Source organism: Leptodactylus fuscus, chromosome 6 (assembly GCF_031893055.1).
Source record: "Leptodactylus fuscus isolate aLepFus1 chromosome 6, aLepFus1.hap2, whole genome shotgun sequence".
Lineage (NCBI taxonomy): Eukaryota > Metazoa > Chordata > Amphibia > Anura > Leptodactylidae > Leptodactylus > Leptodactylus fuscus.
In genome coordinates, this window is record NC_134270.1 from 65,311,689 (window position 1) to 65,329,189 (window position 17,501).

Genomic DNA, 17,501 nt, shown 5'->3' on the forward strand with positions numbered 1-17,501 from the left:
TTCACGATCTACTTTCCTGTCCGCATGACTTGTGCAGAGACCGTGTGAACTCCCCCAAACGGATTACCGACGGAGATGTGAACAAGGCCTTACAAGTATTAGATCTGCCTCTGTTTCTGTCTTTGTATGTAAGTGACGCAGATTAAGGCTCGGGTCCCATGTTGCTGCTGCAGCAAAAATGGTGTGTTTTACAGTAATCAAGGGTTAATCCCACTCACACATTGCAGAAAATGTTGTGATTTTAATATCTGTTGCATTTTTGTAAATCGCAGCATGTCAATTATACCTAAGGAAACGCTGCCCGTTTATGTAGGTATAATAGAGAAAGAAACTCCACACAGAAAAACTCTACGGACTTTCTGTGAAAAATGCTGCGGAAAAAAACGTGATGTGTTTCCACTGCGGTCTTTTCCGCAGTGGCACGCTATGTGGAGCCTTAGCCTTACACAGAGACCTACGTAATGGGAAAATGTGAGAATCACGGCCCCTTCAGCCCAGTCGAGACTAATAGAAGACAGAATGCAGGAGGGACAATGGGACAAAGCCTTGAGATCCTATGTTTGTACACTATGATGCTATTCCCCACAAGGTTTATCAGTTCTGAAGACCTTGTACACAATTGCGACATACTGTATAATACTGACCTTATACTGTATAATACTGACCTGCAGTTTATACTGTCACACTTGTAAGGTTATCTGCTGCCAGCCTCTTCTGACATGCTCTTTGATTCCCTCGTAAGATGTTCTGTAGCATTTGACACAGTGGTTTGGATCTTTGTCAGCATCTCTCCTTGAGGGGCGAGGTTCAAGTTATTTCCAGTAAATGATACAGTTAGGGAGGACACTTCCCCGAATGTTTATATATAAGTGCTTGAGTCCAAAACTTTGAAAGGGTCAAAGCAGATTACTCTCAGTCTGGCCCATAAGGGTTCTAGAACATGTGACTTTAAGTCATGGATCCTGCAGATTTGACAGCAATACAACATGTAAAGCACCTCACAGTAAAGTATCTACACCACAGTGCAAAATGACTATTATTATTGTCCCCACATCCTAGTATAATTATATTTTAGAAGACCCTGGATTATGTTACAGCTGAGGCCAGATGTGGCTTACGTGTGTCATTATAGTGGGAGTGAATAATTAAGCACTTAGTTATTATGTGTTTAACAATTGTTATGAATGGTCTGTGCTCAGAATCCTATTGAGAATGTGTGTCTGGACTTGGATATAGCTGTCCGTCTGGTGACAAATTGTATCTCCTATGTGCACAAATGTAAGATCCTCTATGAAATCTGGACATCATAGATGGAAGTGAATAGATATGCATTTGGTTACAATACAATGAATATCGGTGTACAATGTGTACAATAAATATTAATAGCATCAGTTTTGCTGCACAAAAAAAACATAGACACAGAATTCAGTACAAGGAAATAAAAATCTAATTCCTTCCTGTGTTGTTAGATTATTCTCTCTTAGGAACGTATTTCACACCAGATATTGTCTACATGTATAGAATGGTTGTTTGGTAAATGACTGTATGAGTAGAGTCTTCCTGCCATGATTCACAGTCTATAGAGTGACGCTGCCTTGACCTACACACATAAAACGAGCACATGGAAAATAGCAAAAAACGCAGAGTCACAACTGAAGGTTTGGTATTTTTACACAGTGAAGAAATTTTGTAACACCTCACAAATACAGAGACAGCTCCATGTTTCTTTATCTTCAGCCATTGTGGCTCATTTTCATGCTTGGATACTGATCTGCAGGAATTTATCCTTTATAAACACTTCATTGAACTGTGTAAACCTCTACTCAAAAGCTGAAGGGAATCTGTCACTGGACTCTTCATCAAATATCTAATATTGTTCCATGGAGGTTGCAGAGATTCTTTTAAGGAATGCTTATTGATCAGAAAAGCAAGGTCCTACAAGGATTACAGGGTAGGCTGGGTTCACATACATCTGTGGTGGGTGTCCACCTGGTATAGATCTGTCACAAATTGCCAGACGACTTGTGACAGATCTTCACAGTGTGATAGACATTATGTTTAAGGAAAGAAAACAACTTGGAAGGGAAGTATTTCATAATAGCGAGACTCTGCAGCAAAAAATAGATTACCATAGCAGGGTCAGCTAGCCAGGGATGTCAGATCATATTAAATAGCCATGGAACGTATATGTAAGATTGTACAGTATCAATACACCATTTACTTCACAACTCCAAGGTGTTTCCAAGGTGTTGAAAAGGATGGCCATTCTTAACTCCTTTTAACAGAGTATCTGAGAAAATGCCATGACCTGTGTGGGCCTCTGATTCAGATTATGTGGTCCCGCCATGTGGTCTAGTCATACCCCTAGTAGATGGTTGCTACCTTACAAGGCAAAAAATAGGGATCTGGCTGCTAAGCTATAAGCAAAATATGTCTATGCCGAGCAGGAAACTTTATTACCAACAATATATATATATATATATATATATATATATATATATATATATATATATATATATTAATATGAATAAAATGTGCTGACTAACCATTTAAAATATTGGGCAAAAGTTTTGTGCAGGTGTGGAAAGTTGCAATGTAAGAATTTTTAAAATGTTACAGATTTATTTTTGTCAATCAGCAAATGTGGTTAGTTCCCCAAGATATTTGGAACAACCTCCCTGCTGAGTACCTTCAAAAACTGTGTACAAGTGTATGTAGAAGAATTGATGCTGTCTTGAAGGCAAAGGGGTCACATCAAATATTGATTGGATTTCAATTTCTCTTTTATTCATTCACTTAATTTTGCTAATTGATGAAAATAAAATATTACCACTTCTATTTTTAACAGCATTCTTACTTTGCAACTTGTTTCCACACCTGCCCAAAACATTTGCACCGTGTTGTACATACAACTCAACTATATCCTGCATCATAAGGGTCATCATGATATGTGATGTTGTGAAGATTCTTTTATTGAGAGGATTGATGATATTTCACTTCTTTTAGGCTTTCTGTACTTGTCCCTCATTCTACTTGTCCCACAGTTGTGATTGTCAGCAGATGTATACCAGAGATGTCTAGGAAGCGAGTATGGGTGTGACCACCTCTGTTATTTCATGAGTAGGATAATTTATGGGTGGTCTGTTAGGAACCTGAGGAATGTTTCTCACATAAACCAACCCAGAATAACCAAAAATCATGAATATATATATAAATCCTTCATGTGTTCTTCAAGATCGAAAAATACTTTGCATCTGTTTCTTAAAGGTTTAGTACCAACAAAATAGTTTAGAAGCCATGTGCTGTCTTATGTGTTGGACATGATGACATAGTGAGCCTAACTTTTTTGTGTCAAATTGCAATTTTGCTGTCAAGAAAATAAACTTTTAATCCATATGCAAAAGAATTGGTTGGTGGACCTAAGACATGGATGTACTGGCCAGAGGATCGATTTCTTCTGCGGTCACCATCTTTTAATATAAACCATTGCTTGCTGTGTTTACAGGTTTATCCCAGTACTCCATATTGTGGGGTGTAGCCTCCTGTGAACCAGCAGACGGGTGCAGTAGAGACAGAATGGTCGCTTATTGTCTCATCTTTCACAAATGCTTTGTTGTTTTTGATTTGTTATGTAGACTCTTCACCCAGTAATAATGTACAGAATTCCTCCTATCTCCCAGAGATTTGCATCCCTCCCCTTCTTCTTCATCAAATGCATTACATATGTTTGTTCAATTTAAGAAATAAAATCACCCCAGGATGAGGGGAGTAAATCACAATTGCTCAATATCCCATCTTGTCAGATTACCATTGCCATAAATAAGACAGCTGTAAAAACTTTCACTGTCTCCTTCCCTGACTGTCTTCTCCTCTGCTGTAGGTCACGTGTTCAACATGCCACATGACAACGTCAAGGCTTGCGAGGAGGTTTTCGGGAAGCTTAAGGAGAACCACATGATGTCACCCACATTAATACAGATCGACCGAGTCAATCCATGGTCGGGGTGCAGCGCTGCCATCATTACAGATTTCCTGGACAATGGGCATGGTAAGGATTGCATTGTCCTACATAAATAAGTAATCCAGTGCTGTGCGGAGATTGTTCTTGGCCCCAGAAATGAGACTTATGATGTCACCCAATTCAAGGAAAGGAACAAGAACTTGTAGCGTTATTCAGCTGACAGGCAATCTGTACTGCATCACCCCCAGCTTCACAGCTCTCCTCACAATGAAGCATAAAAAATATTTATGGACCCCCTCTTATGTCCCCCTGTCCCCTCATAGATTGTAAGTTCTTTTGAGCTGGGCCCTCATTCCTATGTTAATTATTTAATCACATTGTAATGTCTAATATTTATTTGTGTACCCTATACATTAGCGCTATCTAACTATTATTATATTATAATAATAATATAACAAATATATTACTAACAATAAGTGATGCAGGACCTGTATGGCTAGGCAGCTACACTTATACTACTGTATTACATGGGGCCCCACTACAGATCCTGCTATACGTTTATTAATACCAGACCATTGCCATAAAGTTGTTTTTACTTACAGCCATTTACTATAGGGAAGCGATTATATAGCCTTTTGGATTCTATTATACATCATTATGTACAAGATCTATGCTGGAGGGAAGAGCTCCCTGTAGTATTGTCAGGGTGTAGCCATGATATTGGAGAAGTGATCTGATGATGCCTGATTTGACTAAAGCCTTTGTACCTGGGTTTAGGGGTGCAGCCTATGTACAGTAATAACAGTATAGACGCAGCTGTCCAGCGGAGGTGCTTGGCTGATAAGTTCGGAGTACACTGACAGCTGGATCCAGTCTCTAATGATTTCCACAGCTGAACGGTTTAGTCCTTTCTCTGGCTCAGCTCTGACGCCTCTTTAAACAGTTTATTCTTGGCATCCGGTTGCATTTGTAAACTTAACACGAGATCTGGATTTATGTACTGCCAGGGAGGAGTCACTGGAGGAGTCTGGACACTGGGGTGTTTGTTCTAGTATTTTAGGGTTCATGTGATTTCTGGGTATGATCAACAGATTATCCCTCTTATGGTTCAATCTATGGCTGCTTCCCCATGCAGATATTAGCAAAATAATTTCTTCATATGTAATTATATTATAATATATTGTATAGCTTGCAGGACTTCTCTCTACACATATATTAAGCAGGATGGGGGATGGAGTTCCCGACCACTAGTATGAACCAACCCTGAGTTAAATAAGTCAAGTATATCAGTACGTCAAGCTGCTGTTGTATGTATCAGGCACCATTATAAAGTATACAGAAAGTCATGAGCAGGTCAAATACATGACATTACTATTCAGTATTGGTTCTATATCACCTCTCTTCTGTCTTACATATCATTTAATTTCTTGCATTACAATTTTACCTTTAATTTTTCTTCATTGGTTTAGGTGAGTGTCTACTGGATGAGCCAGCAAAGCCTATATCATTGCCTGATGAGCTTCCAGGGATCAGTTACAGTCTAAACCGGCAATGCGAGCTAGCCTTTGGTCTGGGATCCAAGCCTTGTCCTTATATGCAGTACTGCACAAAGCTATGGTGCACAGGAAGGGCCCGGGGGCAGCTTGTGTGCCAGACCCGACATTTTCCTTGGGCGGACGGTACAAGCTGTGGTGATGGGAAATTCTGCCTAAATGGAGCATGTGTAGAAAGACACAACTCCAAACGATACAAGGTGAGCCATGACTTACACCTGAGTGCTTTCTTTGGGGTATGTTTAAATGTTCAGGTTTTCTGATGCAGTTATCGAAGTTAAAACCAGATGTTGATCATAGATGGATGGAAAATATAAAGGACAAGTGCTAGGTCTCCTCTTTAAATTCCACTTCTGGTTTTGACTTCAAAAAACAGTAGTCCATGAAGAGGCTATGCATATCTGTCTGTCTGTCTGTCTAGTTATCTTTGTAATACATATTTACATTTAGACTTTTATATTATTTTTATATTTATATATTGTTTCTAAATGTTGTTTTGTTGCTCCTGGGGGAAGATCGTTCTCATTCTGTCCAAACAACTCCCTCGCTCAGAACTCTGCAACACTGTGTCCAATTAAAACCATGAGCACCGTATTCTCTTTGTGGTGGTCTGATTGATAAGGTTGGATACAGCTAACTATAGCCTGTGCCAGCTCCTGCCAGTATGTGATATATTGTGAGAATGTCCTACAAAGAATACTAGGAAGATAAGTATGACGTGTCTTCCGCTTGTTGGCTGAAGACACCGTGTCCAGAGAGGCAGCTGCAATATTCAGTACATGCAGGGACATTGCCCCTCCAATTTGAAAGGAAACATTCATTTATTGACATTTTAAGATTTATACAAAAATGAGCAGCTGCTGTTTTTGGGATTCCACCCCAAAAAATGGATGGGTAAAACAATCTGTGTTTGCCCCAACTGAAAACTGGGACTATTATACCGAATCCAGACACATGAAGTGACTTACATTGGTTGTGACCTCTGATCTTCTTACATGGCCTGACTTAACATGTGGAGATAGGGATAATAAAGATAGAAAGGGTTTGGAATAATAAGAAGGAGGCAATGCTGGCAATCTGAACAGTAACATGTTCATTTAATGTTTAATTTAGTTTGTAACAAGTGAGACAAGCAGTTTATCTGAAAGTCACATATGTCACATACAACCAGCACATAGGATCCTGCAGCTTTACATCTGTTAGTGTTTATTCTGAGGGTTGTTAAGATGACTGATGAGAGTTGTGTAACTTCTATGACACTCATCCTGCCATCTATAACATCAAACACATTCACTGCTGCTTTGCTCTTGTTGTTACATGTGTATCAAGGGCTTGAAATCAAGTAGTGAGAGCAGCAAAGTGAACAGTGATCCTCCTTAGCATATACTGTAGAGACCCCACAGGGGCCTGATCTACAGTCATCACCTTCTCAGGTTAGCTGCACACATATCACATATATAGAATATCTAATAATATGTCATATGGTATAGAGAGACTGACACAATAAAGATACCAAAGTAAACACCAAGCAGATACCATAGCAGAAATACAAATACAGAGATGTATGCCTACAGATATATACATAGAAACATAAAAAACATACCTTTTTTTCTACACTTAATGCTGGACAACGTCTTAGAGTTTGTTTCTTTTTTACATAGTTACATAGATACATAGTATGGTTGAAAAAAGACATATGTCCAACAAATTCAACCAGGGGATAGGAAAGGGAATGACATTCCATACATTCCCATAGGCATCAATGCTATTTTTCTCTAAAAAGTATCTAAGCTGTTTTTGAAGCTGTCAGCTGTGACTGCTGTGACCAACTCCCGGGGTAGGCTATTCCACAGATTCACAGTCTTTACAGTGAAGAAGCTTTGTCATCTCTGGAGATTAAAATAACAGCAGAGCCAGCACTGGACCCTGGGGTCCTTGTGACAGAGGACCAGTCTGAGCTGCAGTCTTTGATCACAAAGTATCTCCGGATACAATCCTTTAACCAGTTTTCAATCAAGTCACAAACTATATTTTCCAAGCCAATGGACTTGATTTTACCCATTAAATGTCTATGAGGCACAGTGTCAAATGCCTTTGCAAAGTCCAAGAACACTATAGCATTATAACAGTCTGCCCTCTGTCCAGACTTCTATTCACCTCTTCATAAAAAATTAGATTAGTCTGATAACTTCTGTCCCTAGTAAAACCATGCTGACAATGACACACATTTATAATGTCTATTTCTCATACAAGGGACATAGAGAGTTGTGTGTGGAGCACAGACACCAGGACAGATTCAAAACCAGGACTACAGTGCTAACCGCTGATCGACTGTGCAGTTCCATATACAGATACCACAGTTATCTTCCAAATGCATATAACTCACCAGATACACAGAAACTCCAGCAGAAACACAGATCCCCAAGCAGATGCATGAATATCCCAGCAGATACATGTACAGTATAATCCAAAAGATGCACATATAACCCAGCAGCTACATATATACTCCAGCAGATACACATATAACCCATGAGATACACCTATAACTGGGGTTGAGCCGATCTTGAAATTTCAGGATCATTTTTTAAAATCTGATTTCCGATCATTTTCCATTCGAACCTGATCCAGATCCCAATTCCAATCCCAATGCAAGTCAATGGAATTTTTTTTTAATAATCGAAGATTGGATTTTAAAAACGATCCTATTCACTACACAGCATGTAGTCTAAAAATTGTTTCAATTTTTGGACTCCATGCTGTGTAGTGATTAAAAAAAAATCCCCCCGGCTACATAGCCCCCATGGTGTCCGCTTACCCACACAGATCCGCTGTCGCTATCGCTCCAAGTTCTTCTTGGTCCGGTCCTCTCTCATTGACATGCCTTCAGAGCGCCATGTGCGCCCCCACCTCCCTAGGCTAGTGTTAGAGATGATGGGAGTAGGCGGGGCTTGTTGTGGCTTCTGAGAGTGTGGGCGGGGAGCCGTGAGTGCATCACTCACGTCTCCCCTCCCAGTACCCGCCCACACTCTCCTAAGCCACAAGCCCTGCCTTCTCCCAGCATCTCTAACAGAAGAGTGAGAAGAACGGGGAGCGGCAGCACTTCTGTGCAGGTAAGTTGAGCAAAGTTCGCAAGTAAATGGATATCTACTCTTCTGCTTCATCCCTGTTTTACTGTATACTCATCTCTGCTACATCTCAGATGTAGCAGAGTTGAGTATACAGCTCTGCTACATCTCAGATGTAGCAGAGTGGAGTATACGGTAAAACAGGGATGAAGCAGGAGAGTGGAAGGCTGCCGTAAATCCATAGGAATGAATGGACGCAGGGGGTTAAGCAGCCGGCAAAGTCTTCATGCTGGCCGCTTCCATTCATTCCTATCGGTTCGTGTTATTCGAAATGGGAGTTTCGAATAGTACTCGCTCATCTGATACTATAGCTTTTTCCACAATGATTGGCCAGTAGCCAGGTATTGCGGGAAATAACTTCCGACCTTGATCCCACTGTGAAAGATTGGGATAGGAATTCCGATCGTGAAATTTATGCGATCGCCAATCGGAATCCGAACATTTCCGATCCCGATCGCTCAACCCTACCTATAACCCAACAGACACACATATAGTCCAGCAGATACACATACAACCCAGGACATACAGAGATACCCCAGAAGAGACGCACTACACTGAGGGTCAGAAATGGCTATCACTCATAGTGTGACGTTGTAGACCAGAGCTCCTACCATAATGTTTATATAGTTGTATTAATATATTTATTCTTTATATGTAAGTCATAAGTATGGAGATTTCTAGAGATGGAGGTTACATGTGATGTCCTTTGTGTGGTTTCTCATCACAGCTCATTCATATTATGAGAAGAGTTGGATTCCTGTATAGGTTCCACATTCTTTTCCTGATATAGCTCGGTACAAAAAGTCCTGTGTATGAGCAGAGAGCGGAGCACAGGTATTACCACATCTCAGATCATTATGTTCTGTACCTTGGCACTCGGAGATACATACCTGAGCCTGATACTGCACACCACCCACGGATCCTGTTCACATGTCTACTGTTCAAGAAAGAATACTATAGTACTGTGTCAGCCAGAAAAAAATGATGTAATGTTAAATGCATTCATGTAAAAAAAAGACAAAAATATTATAGTTATGATGCTTTTATTGTCTAAAAAGAAAAACCATCAGTGTTTTTAACAAACCCATGTGAAGTGGCCTACATGACCTTTTACCAAACAATCACAGAATGGGCACCTTGCACGTCACCAAAAATATATAAAGAAGGCAACGTAGGGAGACCAATCAACTGAAAATATTTTTGGCTGGGTCTAGAATAATCTAAAACCCTTGGTAAAGTGAAAGTTATGTGTAGGGCACCAAAGATATCCTGTGCGAACCCTAAACCCTAGTTCCACCACCAGAGGGCACAGTCATGGACAGCTATGGAGGTAGTTTGTCAATGACATATACCTGGAGTGTATGGGAAAGGCCGTGTGCAGCAAAATGACTGTATGCTAACCTGTTCGTAACTAGGGGAGGATTTTTTTAGCCACCTGTACAGCAAAGCTTCTGTCATATTCTGGGCAGGCTCTGAAAGTGAACTCTGGCCTTTCCATAAAAACTTGAACTAGTTCCATATTACCATCATGTTCAGATATGTGTCAAAATAATACTACACAAAACACAATCTATCATAAACCTACAGACTGTCCTTTGTGTCGTCTGAATATTGAATAATTTTCATCCAAGCCACATGAAGAGACTGTCATAAAAAGCATGACCAGCTACCACAGTTTCCTTGTCCACCATCCCTGTCCATTTCCTAGCTAATTTTTCACTAAGGGTTAGGCCATGTGGCTGCGGATACTGTTGCTGTTTTCTTGGAAACTGTTAAGAAGGTTTTGTGCATTGATTGTTCATGGTTTTCAAGGTTTACCCATAAAAATGTATGACTGTTAACAATTAACATATGTGACCTTGCCCTTTCAAGTTGAAGAAAGTCTCATCCACAAAATTTTGCTTGGCTTTTTTGTTATGATCATTTTTTGCAATATGAGATTGCAGCACTTCACACGCAAGGTTGTAAAATACGGTTTGAACATAAGTGTTCCTATACTGTGGGGGGTCTCGGACTGTGCACAACTCAAGTAACCACAATGGTTGATCAGGGTGGACCAGCAGTTGCTAAAGGGAGATAGTTGAGGAGCATGAGCACTTCTGTCTCCCAGTTGGTGGGAGGGCCCTTGTCCATTGTGTCTGATACTACAAGTGATCACATTCACCCACTTTCTGTGTATAAAAGTAACGTAAATAATAGGGCCAACATTTTTTTGCCAAATGTTGGTTATTATGTTTATGTTAGATAAGTTGGGGGCTTCCCAAGTGCACTACTTATTACTATAGTACTATATTTATTTCATTTTCTCATCTTACCTTTGGCTTTCTTTATCTCTCTCAAGGTGGACGGATCATGGGGCAAATGGAGCCCATATGGAAAGTGCTCTAGGACCTGTGGTGGTGGGGTTCAGCTAGCCAAACGAGAGTGTAACAATCCAGAACCATCCTATGGAGGAGCCTATTGTGAGGGTCTACGAGTGAAATACAGATCATGCTCTCTCAACTCTTGTCCCGAGACTGGTAGGTGATCACACTTCTGTACATGCATCTCTACAATATTAAGAAATCAATGGTAAGAAATCACGCGGATGTTCAACACTGCGTATATTTCTGTCTTAATACTGCAGAATGATCATGGTGCACAATAATGTGTATATTACATGCATGTCTGTCAGAATTCTGATAAAAGATAACATTGATATATAGCATTGTACATATTTTGTATTAGATTATATGTTTGCCTCTTCTGCCATGTGATATGATTGACCTGAAATATGATAATGTTCTATTACAGGTAAAAGCTTCCGTGAGGAGCAGTGTGAGGCTTTCAATGGCTTCAACCACAGCACAAACCGCTTGACGTCCACTGTTGGATGGGTCCCCAAATACTCCGGGGTGTCTTCAAGGGACAAATGCAAACTTATCTGCAGAGCCAATGGCACAGGCTATTTCTATGTGCTGGCACCAAAGGTTAGTGCAGCTGAGAGTGAATGGTGTCCAGCCCTGATAATGAGAATATTAATATAATACATTCAGCACTGGCTGTAAAAAGTGAACCCCTGATTGTAAACTAAAATGGTCAGAGGAGGTCCGAACTAAACAGACTACAATGAGTATCTTACTTGTACAAGGATACTCACTGCAGTTTGGTCACTCTAGACCTCCTCCATCAGTGGCATCATTACTTCTCGGTTTTGGTCTAGCCCTGATCAGCAGGTCCAATTTTTTTATCTGTCCTTAAAATAGATGAACTGCAAGTATGAGACAGCCCTCAAATTGGGATCAGAAGGCCAATATGAAACCCCTAAGACCCATAGCAGGAGTCTCGGGAGTTTACAGATATATTGTCACTTGAATGCTCTTGATGCATACAGAGAAGAAATCAGCCATATTAATTCTTGTAAAAAGATATGTTCATTGGCTTATTTCAGACATAGAACACACACCAGATGTTTTTATTTCTGTCCAGACTCCATAACCACATTGGTCTGTCAGGTGCAAATTCAGTATCCAGTACTGCAAGGGAATAGTGCCAACCATCCTTTGCTTCCCAATATACCGTACCCCTTTTTGCGCTATCTCTATACCAGGCCATTCAGTGTCAGACATTCCTCAGGATAGGATGCTGCTGTGCTGAGGGAACATTTTGTCATATTAGCACATTGTTCCTGAGCCCTCAATTCTCTCAATGTACCGTGTATATATAAATATTTTGCATATTTTTGGCAGCCTCTGCAAAGGTATAATTTATTTCCCTGCATCTCATGGCACGCTCTGCTGGCATCTATGTAACCACATTAGGATCTTGGATGAGTTTATAACCTCAACCCAGTATGACACTGTGATTCATCCACCACACAGGTTGTTGATGGGACCCCATGTTCTCCGGACTCCACCTCCATCTGTGTGCAAGGCAAGTGCATCAAAGCTGGATGTGACGGCCAGCTGGGGTCCAAGAAGAAATTTGACAAATGCCGCATATGTGGAGGAGATAATAAAAGCTGCAAGAAGATATCCGGTCTGTTTACTAAACCCATGTGAGTATGCACATAAAGCTCCTAATATATTGCTTAATACGTAAACGGCTGACACCTCTACCACCTGCACTGTACTTCTTAGGAGCATACACGGTTGAGGAAAGGCACTGTAGCAAGACCAAAATGACCCCCCTCTTGGTGTTACTCATGTGTCAGTTGCACCAACGCCCCCTCCTGTATTTATTTACTCTGTGCTGCTCTTTACCCAATTTCCCCACTTCTTGAGATTGGTTATATAGTGTTATTTCAGATTTTGTTGAATTATCTTGAAAATCTACATTTAGGTATGGTTTTATGCATGTCCCTACACCTCTCCATCGTGTTTGTTTAAGGACTGATCTATTAGTTCATGTTTTCCTGCTACTTCTCTTCTTATAGTTATACATCATAGGCTTGTTATTAACCCATATTTTCTCTTTACTATGTAGACACGGCTATAATTTTGTGGTCACGGTTCCTGCTGGTGCGACTCATTTGGATGTGAGACAACGTGGCTATAAAGGACTCATTAATGATGATAATTACCTTGCAGTAAAAAATGGACAAGGTCGTTACCTGCTGAATGGGAATTACATAGTGTCTGCGGTAGAGAAAGACATCTTGGTACGAGGGAGCCTCCTGAAGTACACGGGCACTGGCACTGCAGTGGAAGCCTTGCAAGCTGTCGGTGTGATCCATGAACCGCTGACTATAGAGGTCTTATGTGTTGGGAAGATGACACCTCCACGGCTGAGATATTCATTTTACATCCCACGGGAAAAGAAAGATAGTAAAACTGTACAAATAATAAGCAATAGTCTTGCTGCTCTTGCACCCCCACCTCCTCGACCTAGACCCCAATCACACTGGACAACAGGTAGTTGGGGGTCATGCTCCGTTTCATGTGGTGATGGCCAGCAAACTCGAATAGTAGAATGCCGTGACCCTTGGGAACAGCTAGCCTCAGATTGCCCAACTTCTCTCCGTCCACCTGATATAAGGACCTGTGGTGACCCTTGTCCAATATGGGAGGCTGGAGAATGGACAGTGTGCTCAAAGACCTGCGGCCGGGGATTTAAAAGACGGCAATTGCGGTGCAGTGCTGGAGGTGGTGTAACCTTACCAAGAGAGCACTGCACCTTAAAGCGAAAACCTCAGGAACTAGACTTCTGTGTCCTACGTCTATGTTAGTTCAAAGGAATTAGTGAGAAACAGGCAAATAACTCTGAGAAATGTAGAGATGTGCTCAGCACAGAATCATGGGGCATGTACTACACCCATGCCCCATGTGATGGTGACCCACATTTCATGACCAAAGAGATTACTTTTATATTGTGATGATGAATGGAGAACGTTACGGACATTTGAAGGTTACTGCTTTGCACTTTTATTAGCTGTGTCTTTTGTTCATTGTGTTTCTTGGATAATCCTACAATGTGTGTGTTACCACCGTTGGCTTACACCTTACAGCTCTTGTTGTGGAGTTAATGGATGAATTTGCTAAGAAGTTTTGTCATTTTATCATCAGTCACGTCTCTATGTTTTAGCATTTAGTATGAGGAGATTTAGGATCTGACCAAGTACTTGAAAAGGGCAACCTTAAACTTAAACCATTTCATTGCTCCATATGCTGATACTTCCTTAAGGAATAAAGTATCAGTGTATGCAGCAGTGAAAACTAGTCAGGAGGAAGAAAGAGCCAAGGTTATATGTATTAAAGAACATTACAGCAATTATTGACCCTTGTGGCCATAAAGCTAAAACCTTAAAATCACATAATCAATGCAAAGGTCATGTATTTTTGGGCATCTACTGGTTTCATCTTGTGCCAATCAATTGCTATAGTATGCCAATAAAAGGTGAGTGTCTGCAGATGGGTGAACACTCATTGCAACGCTAAGAATTGTCATGCCCCATAGACCTCTGAAGACACCAGTTGTGGCGAAACATGTTGGAGGCTGCACAAGAAATGATTCAAGAAATCTTTGCCGTGTAGTCAAGTGGGAGAATGACTTGTGCTGGTGAAGTGATCTGCAGGCACTGACACCTTTAGGCTGGTCTTACACGACCGTAGTGGTTTTTGCGGTCCGCAACACAAATTTCACTTTAAAAATTAATTCCGCAGACATCCGCAAAGTGCATCTGCAACGTTCCGTGTGTATCAGTATTATGCGGATCCGCAAAAAACAAAACACACCACAAAACACACATGTTAACATCCGCAATTGCGGATATGCACTGATGAATGTTTAGTGTATATCCGCAAAAATGCACATGCCCATAGACTTCTATTGGACCTGCCGTGCCGTGCCGTAAAAGCACGGCCATTACGGACATGCGGTATACTGTCTAGACCACGGTTGCGGCGTGCCATACCACTGACAAAATCTATGGTTGTGTAAGAAGCCTCATAGAAAACTATGGGACCATAAATGATCCTCAATTTTGAACTCGCAATTACGGACCATTTGCGGTGCAAAATTACGGTCGTGTAAGACCAGCCTTAGCTGATGCCAGATGGAGATGCTGAAAAATATATGACCATAGCATTGATTATGTGATTTTAATATTTTATCTCAGTGCAATAAAAGTTACATTTTATTAGTTTAGAACCACTTTTGTAAAATTAGGTGTAGTGTGAATTGGCTGTAAATTAGCGGTCTGTAATAGAGCAATGTGAATTGATATATACTTAAAGAGGAAGCACATATGCCTACTATGTGATGAGTAGAACTAGAGGTCCATCCTCCTGTCCCCATAAGTGGCACTGCTGGCACTCCCCCACCCCTAAAACTGCAAAATTATGGCCAGTTTCTTTGCTTATGGGCAGGGGGCAAGGCAAATATGCACATGTACATGTAGCAGGGCCAGCAGATATGTTTGGGTAAGCAGAACCATTTTTAGTTTTGGTCTTTTCTTGTATAAACCCTTGGTGAAAGCAGCAGACCAGTGACACAAAGCAGCAGAGTTGCTTAGAGACGTGACTGTGACAGTGGTGTTATATGAAGGAGAATCATGTCGGTGGGTTAGGCCCAGTGCAGCTATTTACTATAATGTTTTCCCATTGGATGTTGAGTCATACATGTGAACAGTCTTTAAACATGACGTGAAGAGAAAGAAGAGGACAGAGCAGGAGAGTGATATGTTACACAAAGGAAATGAGAACAAAGAAATGACAGGCACCTCTCATTACTGTGAGACATTCGCACATGGACTAAAATTGCACAATTCGGTAAAACCAAGTTCTACAAGACTGTTACATGTGAGTGGCATTGTGCTTTATGACTCCAGATCCACGTCAGTGATAGTAAACAACAGGTCAAGCGTGAGGTTAATCCTCAGTCTAGATAAATCTACCTCTATGTATCACCTGTACGGGATGATGGAGAGGGAAAGGGCTTTAGATTTTGGTATTAGTAATTCCTGGCATTGAAATGGATTTACAGCCTTGTTATTCACTTTCTGCAGCAATGAGCCCGCATTCAACTAAGATTTTCACTCAGAATTATAAGGAATGCGATTTGCCAATCATTTTTCTTTTTCAGATGTTGATTTACTCTGATTAACAGGTGCTAAGACTGGCTTGTCCATTCTGGGTCCTCTAGATACACAGCAGCTATAGGGAGCTCAGTTACCATCTACCTGGCTGGGATATCCATTATTATCTGCCTATAGAATGAGACATCACATTTCACGTGTCTATAAACAACTTACAACCACTTAAATTATTCTAGAAGGTCAGGATAATCATAAAGAAGTCTCTGGAAAAAATTGTGATCCTCTGATATAAAGAATCTGGTGATTATCTGGTCATTCGCCAATATAGAGGCTAATGGCCACTCCCTAATATGGAGGCTGATGACTATCTGGTCTTTCGCTAACATAGAGTCTGTTAATTATCTATAAGGAAAAATATCTTTGTTAGCCAGTGGATATGAAATATAAAAAATGAAGAGTCTTCAGTAATTGATACCTTTTTTAATGGCTAACTAAAATGATGACAGATTGCAAGCTTTCGAGGCTCTAGGCCTCTTCCTCAGGCAAACTATGCCTGAGGAAGAGGCCTAGAGCCTCAAAAGCTTGCAATCTGTCATCATTTTGGTTAATTATCTAGTGAGTCTCTGGTATAGAGGGGTTAACAATTAATTGCTGATTCTCTTCTACAGAGCCAATTGGTGACTAACTGGTCATTATCAACTATAACACGTGGTGATTAATTAGATAGCCCCTAGTGTATATGCCCTGTTAACTGGTCATTCCCTAATATAGAAGTTCCTAATAAAGAGGCTTTGGTGATCATTTCCTTTTCCTCTAATACAGAGGATCTGTGGATTATATGTTCAGTCCCTAAAGTCAAGGCCAAACCGTCCAGCAACAGCACATGGCCTAAGCTCTGCTCTCCCCCCCTTCCCGATCTCCCACGACCTCCCACACTGCACCACATGGCCATACAATGCTGCAGGTAAGACTGAATTATACATAAGTGTTATCTGAAGAATTACATGGCCATTGGGAAACCTAAGGGGGTGAACTTCATTGTTACCCTGTCTGGTGCCTAAATATGGCTGGTGATTTTTAATCAGTCAATTACAGTATATAGGGGCTTCGGTAATTCTATACATTATCTTGAGAACCAGTTTGGACAAAACAGTTTCTGTTCTTTACTCTCTAAAGTACGACGGATGTGGTATCACTGAGCTCCTCACACTGATGATCTCAACACCAATCCTGCTCTTTAAGGACTGATGTTATTAAGATGTAATGATGTTGTACAGGGCAGGATTGATTATTCCCACATTGGATATCTCTTTTTTTGTATATGTTTGTTTTTGTACAATTATTTTACG

General features: G+C 40.7%; 1 protein-coding gene across 1 annotated transcript in view; it reads left to right on the forward strand.

Annotated features, from left to right (window-relative positions):
* Window positions 1-16,537, forward strand: part of ADAMTS15 (ADAM metallopeptidase with thrombospondin type 1 motif 15) — a 45,780-nt gene extending 29,243 nt beyond the window's left edge. Inside the window, exons 3-8 of the mRNA XM_075280103.1 lie at window positions 3,881-4,048; window positions 5,431-5,714; window positions 10,981-11,158; window positions 11,433-11,608; window positions 12,500-12,675; window positions 13,104-16,537. Of these exons, the coding sequence (XP_075136204.1) occupies window positions 3,881-4,048; window positions 5,431-5,714; window positions 10,981-11,158; window positions 11,433-11,608; window positions 12,500-12,675; window positions 13,104-13,845 (1,724 nt within the window). The 3' untranslated portion in view covers window positions 13,846-16,537. The remainder of the gene's footprint in view (window positions 1-3,880; window positions 4,049-5,430; window positions 5,715-10,980; window positions 11,159-11,432; window positions 11,609-12,499; window positions 12,676-13,103) is intronic.
* The last annotated feature ends 964 nt before the right edge of the window (window positions 16,538-17,501 follow it).